We start from the raw sequence: 14,781 nt of genomic DNA, 5'->3' as shown, positions 1-14,781 counted from the left end.
TATGAAAACGGTTATTTTTATTGTAGTAGTTTTAAAAACTGTTATTTGATATTAATATTATTTATTTAAATTATTGGCTCACAATTGTCTTCCATTCTTCTTTTCGTTTTCGAACAATAAAGAGAAAAAAGAAAAACTTATTTCTTTTCTTCTTGAAGCCTTCATCTTCTCCGGTTTCTGCAGAAGAAGAAAACGATTTCCATTTCCTTTCTCCCAAAAAATCCAAAAATCAGATGGAAAACCGTTCACATGATTAACGTTCCAACTCTCATCAATGGAGTCCGAACTCCAAGACCTCAATCCGAAACCGCCAAAACAACCCGACCCGAACAATGACGGGCGTCCTCTCCTCAAGCCTTCCGCCGCCGACTCCTCCGGCGAGCTCGAGAAGAAATTCGCTGCGTTCGTGCGGCACGATGTTTACGGTTCCATGGGACGCGGTGAGTTACCGACGCGGGAGAAGGTGCTGCTTGGTGTGGCGTTTGTGACGCTGGTTCCGGTGAGGGTGGTGGCGATAACCACCATCCTGTTGCTCTATTACTTTATTTGTAGGGTTTGCACGATGTGCTCTGTCCCGAATCGCGTGGAGGAGCATCAGGAGGATTACGCGCACATTGTAGGGTGGAGGAGGATCGTCATTGTGCAGAGTGGAAGAGCCCTCTCCAGGCTCATGCTCTTCGTGTTCGGGTTTTATTGGATAACACACACGTATCGGATTCCACCGGCTCACGTTGAAGATTCTACCACCACCAACGAGCAGGTGCTTGCTAAATCGCAGCAAAACTGTTCTGCTTTGATAATCTCTTTCCAGATATAGATTGATGATAACTGCATCCGTGATGTTACTCGTTTTCTTGTATCTCGTTACTATCAATTAAAAAGGTGGAAATACTTTATCAATAGCCCGTTTGGATGCACATCTATATCCCCGCATGATGCACGTCTAGAGAAGTGTTTGGATTGCAGTTTGAAACTTGTCGATCGGAGAAACAAATTTTCCAATTCACAATACTGAGAAACAAGTCTTTTGTCTGGTTGAAATAAACGTCAGTTATGTCGAACTTTGTTCAGATTGAAGAAAAAAAGCGTAACTTCCACGTTTTTTTTTAACATTTTGATGTGGTTTCTTGTTTCAGTGCACACACTCATAATTGTTTCAAACAGGAACGAAGTGCATGTTGGATTCATGTTAATTTTCTAAGATCATTTTCAGCGTAATTTTAGATAACAATGTTCACATGTTTGGTTTCAGATTGTGAAATTGATTCAAGATCCAGTTGAAACAAACTTGGATAGTTTTTTGTATTGAATAGAAAGCTTTATACTGAAATTTACTAGTAACTTTCTTTTAAAATAAAAACATCCAGAACACTAATTTAATTTCTTCACTTCAAAACCAATTTTAATCAAAATCAATGAGTACTAATTTTGCAAGCGCTCATTCGAACACACACATACCTGGATTGGAAGTTGTTCATTATCTGATTTTCTATACCTTTTTGTTTCCAATGTAACTAACGAGAAGCTGTTTCTCCGTTTGGGAATTCTTTCTACTTACTTTGTTTCTTCTGTCTTTTTTAATGTACGAAGGAAAACAATGCTCAGTCCGAAGACACAAGACCCGGTGTTATAATATCTAATCATGTGTCATATTTGGATATTTTGTATCACATGTATGCCTCGTTCCCGAGTTTTGTTGCTAAGGTTTGTGATGTGGCATGTCCTTCTTCCCTTCCCGTTATCTTAAGCGCATGTTTCATTGTTGGCATATAGTTTTGTAACTGACGTTTCTTTTCTAAATTTCAAATCATTTATTTCAATCTTGGATCTCATCGATGAAGAGATCAGTGGCTAAACTTCCTCTTCTTGGTCTCATCAGGTCCGTGTCATGTATCAATTTCTTCATCTTTAGATCCTTGGGTGCTTCCCTCTTTATTTTTCTCAGTGACATATAATGTTACATTTTATCTGCTTAAATATTCAGTATCCCTTTTTCATAGACTTTTCAGAATCCTGTGCTTACATATGATTGTATGTTGTGCGAGTTGTAACAGTAAGTGCCTTGGTTGCGTCCTGGTTCAACGGGAATCAAAGTCATCGGACTTTAAGGGTGTTTCAGGTGTGTATGTACTTTGTTATAATTATTAAAATGTGCGCAATTTCAATGAAGTAAATCCTATCCTTGTCCTTCTTTCCCTTTTGTATGATTCTTCACTTGATACTTTGACATGAAAATTGCGTTGAATCATTTGATTTTGAATTTTTAAATTATTGAAGAAAAAATATTTCTTCCACTATTTTGTTTCTTTCGTATTTTTTGAGGTATTTGATCTTGAATTTTGTACTTTGGCCTATACTTGCTCAGAGATTGATGAATTTTGATTCAAGAACCTCCAACTGGATTATCTTGAATATATCATGTGTTAGAACTCTATTTTAGCCAAAAGGATGAACCTGTTAACAGATGGTTTTGAAAATGTATGATGACTGGAAGTAATTTGGGTAGATAAACTGATATTCGTATGGGAAGATAGCAAGTTCCTGAAATTGGTGAGATGAAAAATGGAAACTGTTTAAATTCGTATGAACATCCCTGCCGTAGAAAACCGGCGACGCTTGAAGTTTGTTACCTAACTTTTCTGTTTGTCTCAATCCTTCATTAAATTATTTTTAAAGTAAAACATGTGAAGACAAATAGTTATTTTTTAAATGTTGAAATTAAATTATTTAACTATTTGGTGTTCCAGGAATGTGAAAGAATAATCATTGTGCTATTTAAAAATTCAGATGTTGTAAAGGTGTTCCTTTTCTGCTGTAGAACACTTATGACTTGATTTGATCAAGTAAAGCACTTCATACTGATTATACACGATAAAGTTCTAAATCGTATTAATGTGTAAGGTTTCATTTATATATAAAAAAGTTTCTTCATTCTTTTTTAGGTGGCGTCATATGTGGTTTACTGACATCATAATTCTTGTATACTAACAGTATATCAAAATTAAGTAATTTTTTATTATACTTAATTTTAATTGGTTGCTTGGTGTAGATTTTGAATTTCTCTCTAGGCTTCTGGATATATTGTGGCTGTTTGGCTTGTGTAGGGGTGTCCCAATTGTCTTCCGATTCTGCGTATTCATGTGATTAACAAGTCAAACGGGAATCTTAGTTCTTAATGCTTTGTTTAAATATAAATTCTAGTGTTGCAACTATGACATATTTAGGTCTGTTAAATGTCTGGTAAAATTGAACTTTGACCTTTCTTGCTGTAGCTGTTGTCACTGAGAGAATTCGGGAAGCTCACCAAAATCCATCTGCTCCAACAATGATGTTATTCCCAGGTTATCATCTTAATTTTATGTTTTCTTTTTTTGGGCAGGAGGGTGGAGGGTTAAAAATGATCCTCTGTTGATTTTGTTAGTTATAAATTTCATTTTTGCTTGAAACTTATTTTCATTATGGGTCTTGTATATTGTTTTTATTGAAAATAATTTCTCCGGTCACACACATACGTAATCAATTGAATGTGGCATCCATGCTCTAACCCTGTTAATATAGGTGGAAGTTTATGTTAATTTATTGTTCAAAAGTGTTTTGGCCATGTTTTCAACATTTAACTTCTTTCTTTGTTGAACCCAAAGACCATTTATCTCTCATTTTTTGTATTAAAATATAGCTCTTTATATCTATACCTTACATATTTCTTTAGTGGTATACTTTTATTAATTTTAATATTTTGTCAGTTTCATATGTTATAGTGTAGCCAATATTAAACTTTCCACTCAATGTATAATTCCTGGTATATAATAAGTTTGCGTTTATCAGTAACTATTACAATTGACCAGGACAATCTTAATTGTTCATACATGTCTTTGTGTGTACTTATAATCATTTAATTAATTGTATTGTATATTCTGCAGAAGGTACAACCACAAATGGGGAATTTCTCCTTCCGTTCAAGACTGGCGGTTTTTTAGCAAAAGCACCAGTACTTCCTGTAATTTTAACTTATCGTTACCAGAGATTTAGCCCTGCCTGGGAATCCATATCTGGCGTAAGCATTTGAATATTATTAGACTTTCCTGTTTTCACTAAATTATTTGTTTAAACTGTTTTCTACTTATGTAATATAATTAGTTCATTCAGGTCCAATAGAGACCAGCTCTTGTGCTTTAAATTAAACTTCAAGATGTTGTGCTAACCGACTAGGAGAAACAAAACGTTCTTGTCTGCAATCATTTTTTCTTTTAAAATTAATGTTTTCTTCACATTGCTAATACTGAGCTAATAATGTCTTTCATTGAATCTAGCCGGTTATTTATTTTTGAATGATTCCCCTATCTCTATCTTGCATTCTTAAAAGTTTGATATACATATGTTCTTGGCAGGTACGTCATGTGATTTTTATTCTCTGTCAGTTTGTAAATTATATGGAGGTGATTCAGTTACCTACTTACTATCCCTCGCAGCAGGAGCAGGATGATCCCAAACTATATGCTAATAATGTTAGAAGGTTGATGGCAAGCGAGGTATCTAACTCCCTTAAAATAATTTAAATGCATAATATGAAAAATTACATCCTAACAGGATTTTATTCTATTCTATAGATGGAATCGATGTTTATGTAACTGAGAATCCAAATTCGTTTGAGAGATATAATTTGAATTTCTTTGAGATTAGCTCCTTACAACAGAGGAAGACCTTTGTCATTCACGGAAACAGAAACATGATAACATAAATGAAAAGAAAAGATGGATATGGTAGACACTGCATGGTCTTGGACGGGTCTTATATCCTTCATGCCCAAATGACCCAATTCCTTTCTCATTGACTGCCCGATTTCCCATAGCCTTCTCTGCTCATAATCATTTTCCCTAACAAAATACACACCTTCCTCACTCCTCTTTCCCCTCCTGCCGTGAATAATCTATGAGTGAGTCGTGACGGTTGAAAGAAAACCTACCAACTATATTGCCTTATACCTCATTTCTCTGGCTCATACGACTCTTTCAATCACCACCCTTCACATACACTGTTGAGTCTATTTGTGTGTGCATATGTAAACTATTAAACTGACACCAATGGAGTATTTCAGGCTAATGCCGCTCAATCATTCTTTAGAAAATGATTTTGGTTACTTCATCAAAATTGAAAGTTTTTATCATGTTGATCTTGCGTTCCAATTCTTAGAAACTATATTTGTACATGATGATTGAGTGATCCGTATATTTTTTGTTTGACATTTGTCTGTGTGACCTCTTTATACATTGTTGGGGTGAGTTCATTATTGAAAATGAGTGAATAAAGCAGTGCTTGTAAACAGGGCTTGGAACACAGCGAATGAAATGTTATTATCAATTGTATTACCTGATATTTTGAGTAATTGTAGTGTAATAATGTTGTAAAGTAGGAATACTTTCGTACATCTTGTTTTGAAAAATGTATACAAGATTGAATGATAGTAGTTATTTTGGTAGGGGCACCAACTTTTTGGTACAGATTAAATTATAACAGTTAGGTATAATATCTATTTATGTTCCTTTTAATTTTCACTTCACCAGTTGATTAAAATAAAAATCTCCATTCCTCTTTGCATTCTTTATTTTCAAATCCATTCCTGCAAATTTACTTCATCCAATGTTATGCATTCACTATGCAGTGGTTACTTATAGATAGAAGGGGAGTAAAATGGACTTTGTATTGTTTAATCGGAAGCTGGTAGTGGATACGAGATTCATATTGTTTATATGTTTTTGCTTGCAGGGAAATTTGATACTTTCAGATATTGGTTTAGCTGAAAAACGAATGTATCATGCAGCCCTCAACGGTAAATAGTGTTTTGCATCAACAATTGATAATTTCATGGCCGCAATCTCAAATGTTATTTATTTCCACTAGGTCAGTAGTCTCATTGACACTTGCCCTATGTTTGCTAGAGTGGAGAAAAATAAGGGGAAAGGAAAAAGGAAAACTCTTAAATTTTAATCCATGAAAAATAGAAGGAAAGAAAAGTTTGATTTTTTGTTTCTATAAATGATTATTTTGTTTTCATAATTTTTAGCCAGACTGAAGAAAATTAATATTATTCGTGTTTTCTTTCTTCATCCAAACAAAAACATATTTTGAGTATCTGCAAATGAATTTGAGGGGTATTTATATTTATATTATCAATGCTAATATGTTCTTTTGTAACTTGATTGTAAATAATGAAAGGTCAGCAGCGATTTTAAATTAATTGCTTGTAAGTGAACTGCTTCTGAAGCGTCAACGCAAGAGTTAATGTTTTTATAGTGCAGTCAAGCTATGATTGTGAATATAGCGTTTGCTTTGGTAGTGGGGGTACTACTACTTTTACGAGTCTATAGTTTTTAATTATTTTATGACTTCTCTTTCAAACATTAACTCTTAAGAAAATTAACATAAATGTAGAATTGCAAAATGGATATCAGAAAGAGTAAAGAGCAGAAAAGTATTAGCGTGAATCAGACAATCAATTTCCTATTCCTGTGAAATACAGTGGGGTGTATATAAAGGGTATAGATCAGATTGCAAAAAAAGGAAAATTTACACCCTAGTGCATAGAATCAGAACAATGTCCAAGTTATTTTTCTTGAGAATCATCTTGTTAGATCACTTAATTGTATTAAAATTTAGTAACACGTGAGGGATACTCTTTTAGAAAGGCCATGCAACTTGGATCTTAATTATTTGTTTTATGTTCCTACAGGTTTGTTTTCCCAATGCTAACATGGCTTCATGGTCAGTGTATTAGCTGTTATGGTTGTATTGTGTTAAGGAAGGAAAAACTAGTTTAGGAAATCCAGTACTGGGCTATAGTGCTTGAGCTCGGTACAGGAATTAGGGGTGCAGAGAAGATCGTAAATATGTAAAAATATTTACATTGATTTTTTCATACGTTTAAATTTCATTGTAAATATGTAAAATGTTGCACTACGTTGTTCAAATGTTCCCTTTTTATATATAGGTGGTATATCGTTTGGAAAAAGTGCATGGCGCATTGCGTATACTAAAATTTGTAAAATCATGACAAAGCAGTCTGTAAAAAAAATAACCACAAACACCTTATCTTAGTTAATTCGTTCACTTACAGTGGTTATATTAAAACTAACGATAATTTATTGTTTATTGAGGATTTATGTTAAACTATTGAACTCAAATTATGCACACGTGTTTTTCAAATGATCATGAACTTGTGGTGCACATTATTACATGATAATGTATAAATAAATTAAAAAAGAAAAAAGAGTACAAGTTTCGGGGGCATCTTGGAAAGGATCGTTCTTAGTTTCAAATTGAGAAAATGAACATATGAATGGCAGATGTAGCACCACCATTAATAAAAAAGTAGGAGAGGTTTATGGGAAAAGACAGGAAAAGAAAATGAAGTTACAAGTGGCGAAACAGAAATACTACTTACAGAAGACTAACATAACCAAGATTGATAGAATTCTCAAAGTTTGAGTTATCGTTCCTTCAAGGAACGGTTAATGGATTTTCTCAATTCCCAGGAGGGCCATGACGATGACAAGCAGCCTCTTAATGGTGACTGTAGAAACAGTGAAGAAGTGGAGAGGTGCTTCTGACGCATGGAGATTGAGGACAAGCAGTTCAAGCCACTTCGAAGCCTTCTCTTTTCATTGTCTTCAGCCTCATAATTAGGATCATGCCCCACACCAGAAATCCTCAGTGCTTCAGGGAGTATGCAATTGCAAATTGAACCTGTCACAACCAATCAACAACAACACACAATCACATACTACACTTTGGCTTTACCAAAACAAAAGTGAAGCAGCATCTGAATGAAAATACCTAGCCTGGCCAATCGATTTACCCATGTTGGAATGGATTTCCCCGTCAGCTTGTAACAGATGTCTTTGCAGAAGTGGTTGCAATTCTTAACAATCAAGTGATATGTGTCACCATTGTAGTTTGCTGACTGGCGTTCCATGAACTCCCTGACCCGAGTAGAATCCAAAGTTGTGGTTCCTATGAGTATTGACTTCCTGAATTTGAAGCCAGGGCATTGTCGAGGCTCAACCTCAAAAACACCACTTGTTGGGTAGTCATGAGCTCCAAATGCATATTCTACACCATGAACTGTAAAGTGCAGGTAAGTCAAATTTATCAGATAATGTAAGTGTTCTCACCTACATTTAGAGACAAACCAAGAGGGACGAAATCTAGAAATAATACATTTCAGAATCAAAATTCAACATCAACGCTTTAAACTGCACCTTCTACACCAGAGTGATATATACCAAGACCAGCCCAGTACACATAACCATTCACGGGTGTCAAGTCATAAACATTCAGATAAACTGGTGTTTTCCCCGGTCCATGGCCACCTGAATTCACTTTGCGAAATAAAGAAAAACGGGTTGATGATTTTCCTTTCAAATGAACAGCCACAACGGACTTCCATCCTTTCTTAGACTTCAATTTCATCTTTCCCTATTGGGAACAACAGCATGGTACCTGAATCCACCAAACATTTACAGTCTTTGGGGATACATTGCATTATGAAGGAAACAAATAACGTCAAACACATAAAAAGATGCTAAGGTTTCAACTACTAGCTTCCATCTGAACATGAAAATTCACACTAAATCCCCTGTTAATAAGGTCTAACCATTCCTTCTCCCTTTCCTCATAATTTAACTTCACCTATCAGTCTTACAAGTCAACCAAGCTAACCCCTCTCTCTTGTTAGTAAACTAAAATTCAAACCATGTCGTCAAATTATAGCAAAAGGAAAAATCCAACAAACTTATCCAAGACATGATAACTTGAAACGACAATGGCACTTTCAGTTTTGCCCCTTCAATGGTTTAGAAGATCTTGCATAGACTTCCCAGATTGAAAAGGCCAAAAAAAAATTCTTAATTTTCAGTGCAAATATCCTCTTGGGCACGAACATACGATGAAGAAGAATTAGAAATTAGGAACTTAGCAGAATGAGCACCAAATCACAACAACAAATACAGATTGAAAACTGGAAAGAAAAAAAAAATAAAGCTTGCAAGTGTTTCAATTCCTGAAAACTGTCGAAAGCAACCAAATCGAGCAGAGCATAAACTATTCCAGACTTGCAATTTAAGCACAAGAAGGAAATGAAAGAACAGAGTTTGGCCTCACAGCTTCAGATCTACCACAAGCAAGACTATAAAACAACAATGGCTTCCTTAAAAAAAAAAAGGTTTTTGAACTTTGGTTGGAGAGGGTACTGAAAAAAAAACGGTCCCAGATTGCTAATGCAGCAGAAGCAAGAACAGTGGCCTCAAAAACAAGAGCCCAATAGTATCATTACAAATTCTTCAGTGTTTACAGAGAGAGAGAATAAAAAAAAAAAAAAAAAAACTTACAGCCGCAGATTGAAAGCGTGCCGCCATTACAGAGAGAGAGAGAATCACAAAACGATGAAGTGAAAACTGAGATTGAGAGTTGCAAAGGAGTGAGTGAGGTCTGAACAAAAATTGTTTATAACGTTAGTAACTCCAAATCATTGTGAAAAACGAATTTAAAGCTTTATACATTCATTCTCCTTCAGACATTTTCTTATTACTTAAAATTAATGTAATTTCACTAATTAATTACTTTCATCAAATCAACTCTTTCAATTTAATCAATCACCAGGCTCAGTATATAATTCTGTTAATTATTCAAATAAATAACTTTATTCTATCTAATATTTGTCATTTAAAGAAATTTTATCCATACCAAAGTTTAAATAACATTTTGTAAAAATAATACCCTTTTGTGTCTGTCTTTCTCTTACTTAATATTTATTATATGCCATAGTAATAAAAAATATATATGCACAAAAAAAAGTGTTGTAAATTTTTTTTATAGAATTTAAGTGGCTATCACTTTTTTTCTTCATTTAAGTTAAACAGGAAAAAAAATGCAAATTTTAGTGTGTTGTTCTTACTCCGATGCGAAAACGCAAGCATTTTATTTTTATGGTAAATTAAAAATAACTCTTTTCCTCTTAGGTGTACGAAAACAAAAAATAATAATTATTTTATGAAATGTTCGTGCGAACGCCACAAACTACGCATGCCAATAGTGCCACATAGGATTTGCCAATCAGTGTCTAATTATTATATATATATATATTATATAATAATTGTTTACACTAATAAAATATATATCTTATATTTTACTTATCCATCATAATATTACATGTATAAAATAATTAAATATTATTGGAGGATAAAATATAAAGAATAAAATAGTAATTAATAATTCTTTGAATTTTTCAAAAAAGTAGTTAAATAAAAATGTAAATATTTTAAAATATGACGCTTTGGAAGAAATAAAGAAAATGTTCAGTCAATATAACTTGTATGAATGGAAATTTTATTTATATTCTTACATATATAAACACGGTAAAGATTATGTCTTTTTGTTAAGTTTTTTGAAATTATTTTATTATTAAGTTATAATATTTAAAGATCAACTAGATAAAAGTTATATAATTTCGAAACCAAATAATTACTAATTTATATCACGGAAAATTGATTATTTACTCAATAACATTATCACAAATAATTACAAATTGTGTTTTTATTACAATATATTTACCATTTTTTATATATTCTTAACTATATTAATTCTTTTTTTTTGTTTTTAATATTAAACTAACTCTATAACTAGTATCAAGGGATGAAAGGAATGATTATGAAATGTTAAGTATTTAGAATTACCAATATCTGTTACAAGTACTAAAAAATAGTTAAATTTATAAAAATAAAAAATATTTAAACCTTTAAGTGAATCAGAATGAGTAAAATTATATTTAATTATCGGATTAATTAAATTTAAAATCATTCATAAATTTATGTACTTTTAATTGAGTTTTTTATTAAAAAATTTCTGTTTATTAATTACTCAAGTTTTTAATTAAATTTATACTGTTTTAAATTTTGTTATATTTAAAATTAATATAAAAAAATTCTGTTTATTTTTTCTCGATATTTTTCTTTTTTTGTCTCTAAAAATATAAAATTTTGTGACCAAAACAATTAATTAAATCTCACATTTTTTTCAATAAATAAAAACATGAAAGTAAGATAACAAAACAAAATAAAAGTTATATCATCAAAATAACGAAAAACTTAAACAAGAGAAACTCAATTAAATTTTTTTACTATCCACTAAATAGAAAAGTTAATAAAATTTTATTAAAAAATACATAGGTTTAGAAAAAGATTAAAACTTAATTATGACTCTTTCTTTTATCTGTTTTTTTTTTCTCTCTTCATTTTCCTGATAAAGCAGTTTTGTATGTAATTACTCCATACCTTAGATTCCACGGGCATCATCACTCTAACTTTCTTTTTCTCTTAATTATTTTTCTTTTGAGTATTTGAGTCTGATTCTCGTGTTGGCAGCTGTTGAAAAACCCTAAAAAAATGAAGATTACTAAAAGGTCCAATGAATGCAAGTGTGGTTCTAATTAAAGTTCATAATTCCACAAAACGTATTCATAACATTAATATTGCTTTATGTGTATATATGTATCAACACCTCATCACTACCAAAATATTCGTCGGTTGCATTAATGATAGCCAACTAAAATTATGCCTAAATATTCAACTAAAAACTTTATCATATAACCATAATCTTCTCTTCATTAAGTATTGCATTATAATCATAATGCAAATGGACCACTTCTCTTCCCTTCATCACACTATCACATTTATTGGTAGCAATGCCAACATTACAATCTTAACAATGCATCTCATTGGTCCAAAAACGTTTTCAAAATCACTTAATATGTTTTTGGTGAAAAATTAAGTCTTTCAAAATGTAATAATATTTTTGAAAGTTTTTTACAGGTTTTAGTTTTTTAAATAATTAAGGCATATCCATGTCTTAAAATTAAAATTATATTTTCATCAAAGTTTTTTCATTTGCATAACTTTTCTATTGCAAGAGTTATTATATTTCTTTTTTTGTCGTCTAATACGAACGACGCTGTAACTTTTCTACATTTTTTTCTTTCCTTCCTTGGAGCTAACTTGAAGTGTGTTGTCATATTATCATTATGAGTCTTTATTTTCTTCCCATTTCAAAAGCAGTTAGAAGTTTGTTTTTTTTTTCTATTTTATAATTATTTCTTCTTAATATAAGTGTTTTTTAATGTCTTTTATTTAGTGTGGGAGTGAGAAATGTGATGGTGACTGTGTTTATTGGTGGGGAACATGATAGTGGTTTAAGGATGTGAAATATGTGAAGATGAAAAAAAAATTAAAACAATAGTTTTTTCTTAAAAGAATAATATAATAATAGATTTTGGTTCAAAAAGAAACCAAAACATAAAAAAGAAAATAAATTTCAGGTATGAACCAAAATCTAAAATCTTACATTTTTTTTTACTTCGTTGAATATACTTTATTTAAAGAACAAAATTAAAGAATAGAAGTATAATTTTTAAAATAATCATGCAAAAACCCTTGGTATTTCAATATAGTGATTTTTTTATTACTTATAATTAATATTCACTTATTACTTGTAATCGATATTTACTTTTGATAATTAAAGTTACTGATAAAAGAAATTCATATTCTTTTATTTCAATTTAAATATGTTTTTGTCTTCAAATTATTTATTAAAATTTTATTTTCTTCATGTTTAAAATAAGTACTAATTTCATTCCTACATTTTATAAAGTAATACAAAATATTCTTGTAAGCAAATGAATTCTAACGATCATAAAGTCTACTCTCCTGTTTGCATCTCTCTTTTGTATTTCAAAAGTATAGTTTTCAATTTAGGTTGATGTGAGTGATAAGAAGTCACAAATATAATTAAGTGGTTATAATTTCAATGTCTTAAAGAGAGAAAAGATGTTAACATATTCAATATCTTTCAATAAAAATTATTCGGAAGATACTCTGTAATAATAAAATAAATACAGTAATAAACACTTCTTTCTTGTGAAATGCTCATAGTTTTTTTATTAAAAAAATGTTTGAGTGTGTCAAACATAAATAATGTTTATAAATCGTATTTAAAAAGTTTTCCTTATTTTTTTTAAATATAAAAAGATATAATTTTAAATTCATTAATAAAGTTAAAATCATTGTGTGTAATTCGATTTGTTTTAATAAAAAATAATTGTTCACAAAACAAGGTTATGTAAATTTATGGTACACAAAAATATCTAAAAATGATATTATTATTGATGAGAAGAAGAAAAATGTGTTAAGATTGACTTGTGAAGAGACTTGGCTAGGAGCATGGAAAAGTAAGATTATATATAACTTTATAAGTAAAATAAATAAAAAATATTCTCAAATCCAAAATAGGTTTTCAAAAACCCTTTATTTTCAAAAACTTCAACAATACCTTCACTCAAAGTGGTTATTTAGTTGATTGATAAAAAAAATAGGCTTAAATGGTTACTTCGTCTTCATGTTAAGAGCTAAGTGAATTTTTGTTTAGTATCCGATTTTAAAAATGAAGATATTGGGTCCCTATGTGATGAAAAATGTATGAACAAGGTCATGTCCGTTAAGTTGACAACAACGTCGTTAAGTTTATGCTGATGTGGCCGTACTTTTTCTCTTCTCTATTCTGCTGTTCAGCTTTTTCTCTCTATTGTTCAGCTTTTTTTTTATGATTTGTTGAATTTATTCTTTTTTTTTGGACTTTATTCATATATTTTTTATAACATAAAAATTTAATATCTTTATTTTTAAAATCAGATACTTAAAAAAAAAATCATCTTTTTAACACGAGGAGGAAGCAAGAGGAGGAAGTAAGCCTTTAAGAAAAAATAATAATAATGTTCCGAGAAGAATGAAGATTGAGGAGAAGTGAAAGAAGAATGGGTTTGGGGTGACAGAAATGGCAGGACTGAGAGAGAGCACGTGGGGTGATTGCAGACATGACATTAGTCAGAACCAAAACCTAAACATCAACAGTTGTAGGACCTCTTCCTCTTTCGACCCTTCCATTTCTTACTACTATTTTCCTTCTAAATAATTATGTGCTTAAGGAAAACAAAAAAGACACTTTAAATAAATGAAATGAAGAACAAAAACTGTGAATAATTCATGACTTTCCATTATAGACAGTTAATTTGCTATTTAGATTTCAAAGATAAGATTTCATTCATTCAAAAGACACTTGCCACCATATTCTTCACCTAAATTCTTTCAGTCATTCAAACAAAGTCAAAAGACAAAAACTGAACATCGCCATTAAAACCGAATTACAAGACAATCAAATTAAATGCAAACTCAAGACTCTAACGTCTCTTTCTTCACAAAGAAAAGACAAATAACCATGACTAATTATTTTCAAAATTAATTTTAATTTGTTTTCTTCTTTATAATATTTTTTACCAATAAATATATTATTAATAAATATAATTTATATTATTTTTATCATTAAGATATTTTGGTAATATTTATTTTCTATCAATTAAAATATTTTTTTATCTAATAGATTGGTTAAATCTTTCCTAAACTTTACTTCCAAATTTATTTTCACTTATTTCCAGATTTCCTTAAATAAACAATAATTAATTAACCTCAAATCTCTTCAAATTTATCCACTCACTCTTCTTCAAATTATTCCTCCAAAGCAAACATACCCTAGAAATCAAAAGTACTACAAAAATATAGAACATCAATTTCTTAGTATAATATAGCTAACAACTCATCAAACTTTCACTTGTGATAAAAACATTTAAAAATAAGTTCTTATACCAATATCATCATCGCGGTCAATATATAAGTAATTATGAAA

The 14,781-nt window shown here is 30.9% G+C and overlaps 2 protein-coding genes across 4 annotated transcripts; one reads left to right on the top strand and one right to left on the bottom strand.

The window, feature by feature from the left end:
* Nucleotides 1-102: 102 nt before the first annotated feature.
* LOC108323350 (lysophospholipid acyltransferase LPEAT1) lies at nucleotides 103-7,006 on the top strand. 2 transcript variants are annotated; one of them, XR_001831671.2, is made up of 9 exons: nucleotides 103-760; nucleotides 1,591-1,704; nucleotides 1,842-1,879; nucleotides 2,055-2,119; nucleotides 3,273-3,341; nucleotides 3,921-4,054; nucleotides 4,389-4,529; nucleotides 5,764-5,898; nucleotides 6,728-7,006. XR_001831671.2 is itself a non-coding variant. In XM_017555814.2 (9 exons), exons 1-9 carry the CDS (start codon nucleotides 275-277, stop codon nucleotides 6,745-6,747), a joined length of 1,131 nt encoding a protein of 376 aa, XP_017411303.1. In that variant the 5' UTR covers nucleotides 103-274; the 3' UTR covers nucleotides 6,748-7,006. The 2 variants fall into 2 exon arrangements, 1 of the variants encoding a protein (XP_017411303.1); XM_017555814.2 differs by having other exon boundaries at nucleotides 5,764-5,827.
* A 278-nt stretch (nucleotides 7,007-7,284) lies between these two features.
* Nucleotides 7,285-9,530, bottom strand: LOC108331037 (deSI-like protein At4g17486). 2 transcript variants are annotated; one of them, XM_017565653.2, is made up of 4 exons: nucleotides 9,384-9,530; nucleotides 8,256-8,496; nucleotides 7,831-8,118; nucleotides 7,285-7,740 (listed from the first exon to the last, which is right to left on the bottom strand). In XM_017565653.2, the coding sequence occupies exons 2-4, from the start codon at nucleotides 8,464-8,466 to the stop codon at nucleotides 7,484-7,486; spliced, it is 756 nt and encodes a 251-aa protein (XP_017421142.1). In that variant the 5' UTR covers nucleotides 8,467-8,496; nucleotides 9,384-9,530; the 3' UTR covers nucleotides 7,285-7,483. The 2 variants fall into 2 exon arrangements, with proteins under 2 accessions (XP_017421142.1, XP_017421151.1); XM_017565662.2 differs by having other exon boundaries at nucleotides 8,256-8,520; nucleotides 9,384-9,517.
* Between the last annotated feature and the right edge of the window lie 5,251 nt (nucleotides 9,531-14,781).

The sequence above is a fragment of the Vigna angularis genome, chromosome 7, assembly GCF_016808095.1.
Source record: "Vigna angularis cultivar LongXiaoDou No.4 chromosome 7, ASM1680809v1, whole genome shotgun sequence".
Classification (NCBI taxonomy): Eukaryota; Viridiplantae; Streptophyta; class Magnoliopsida; order Fabales; family Fabaceae; genus Vigna; species Vigna angularis.
This window is presented reverse-complemented; position numbering and strand designations above follow the sequence as displayed.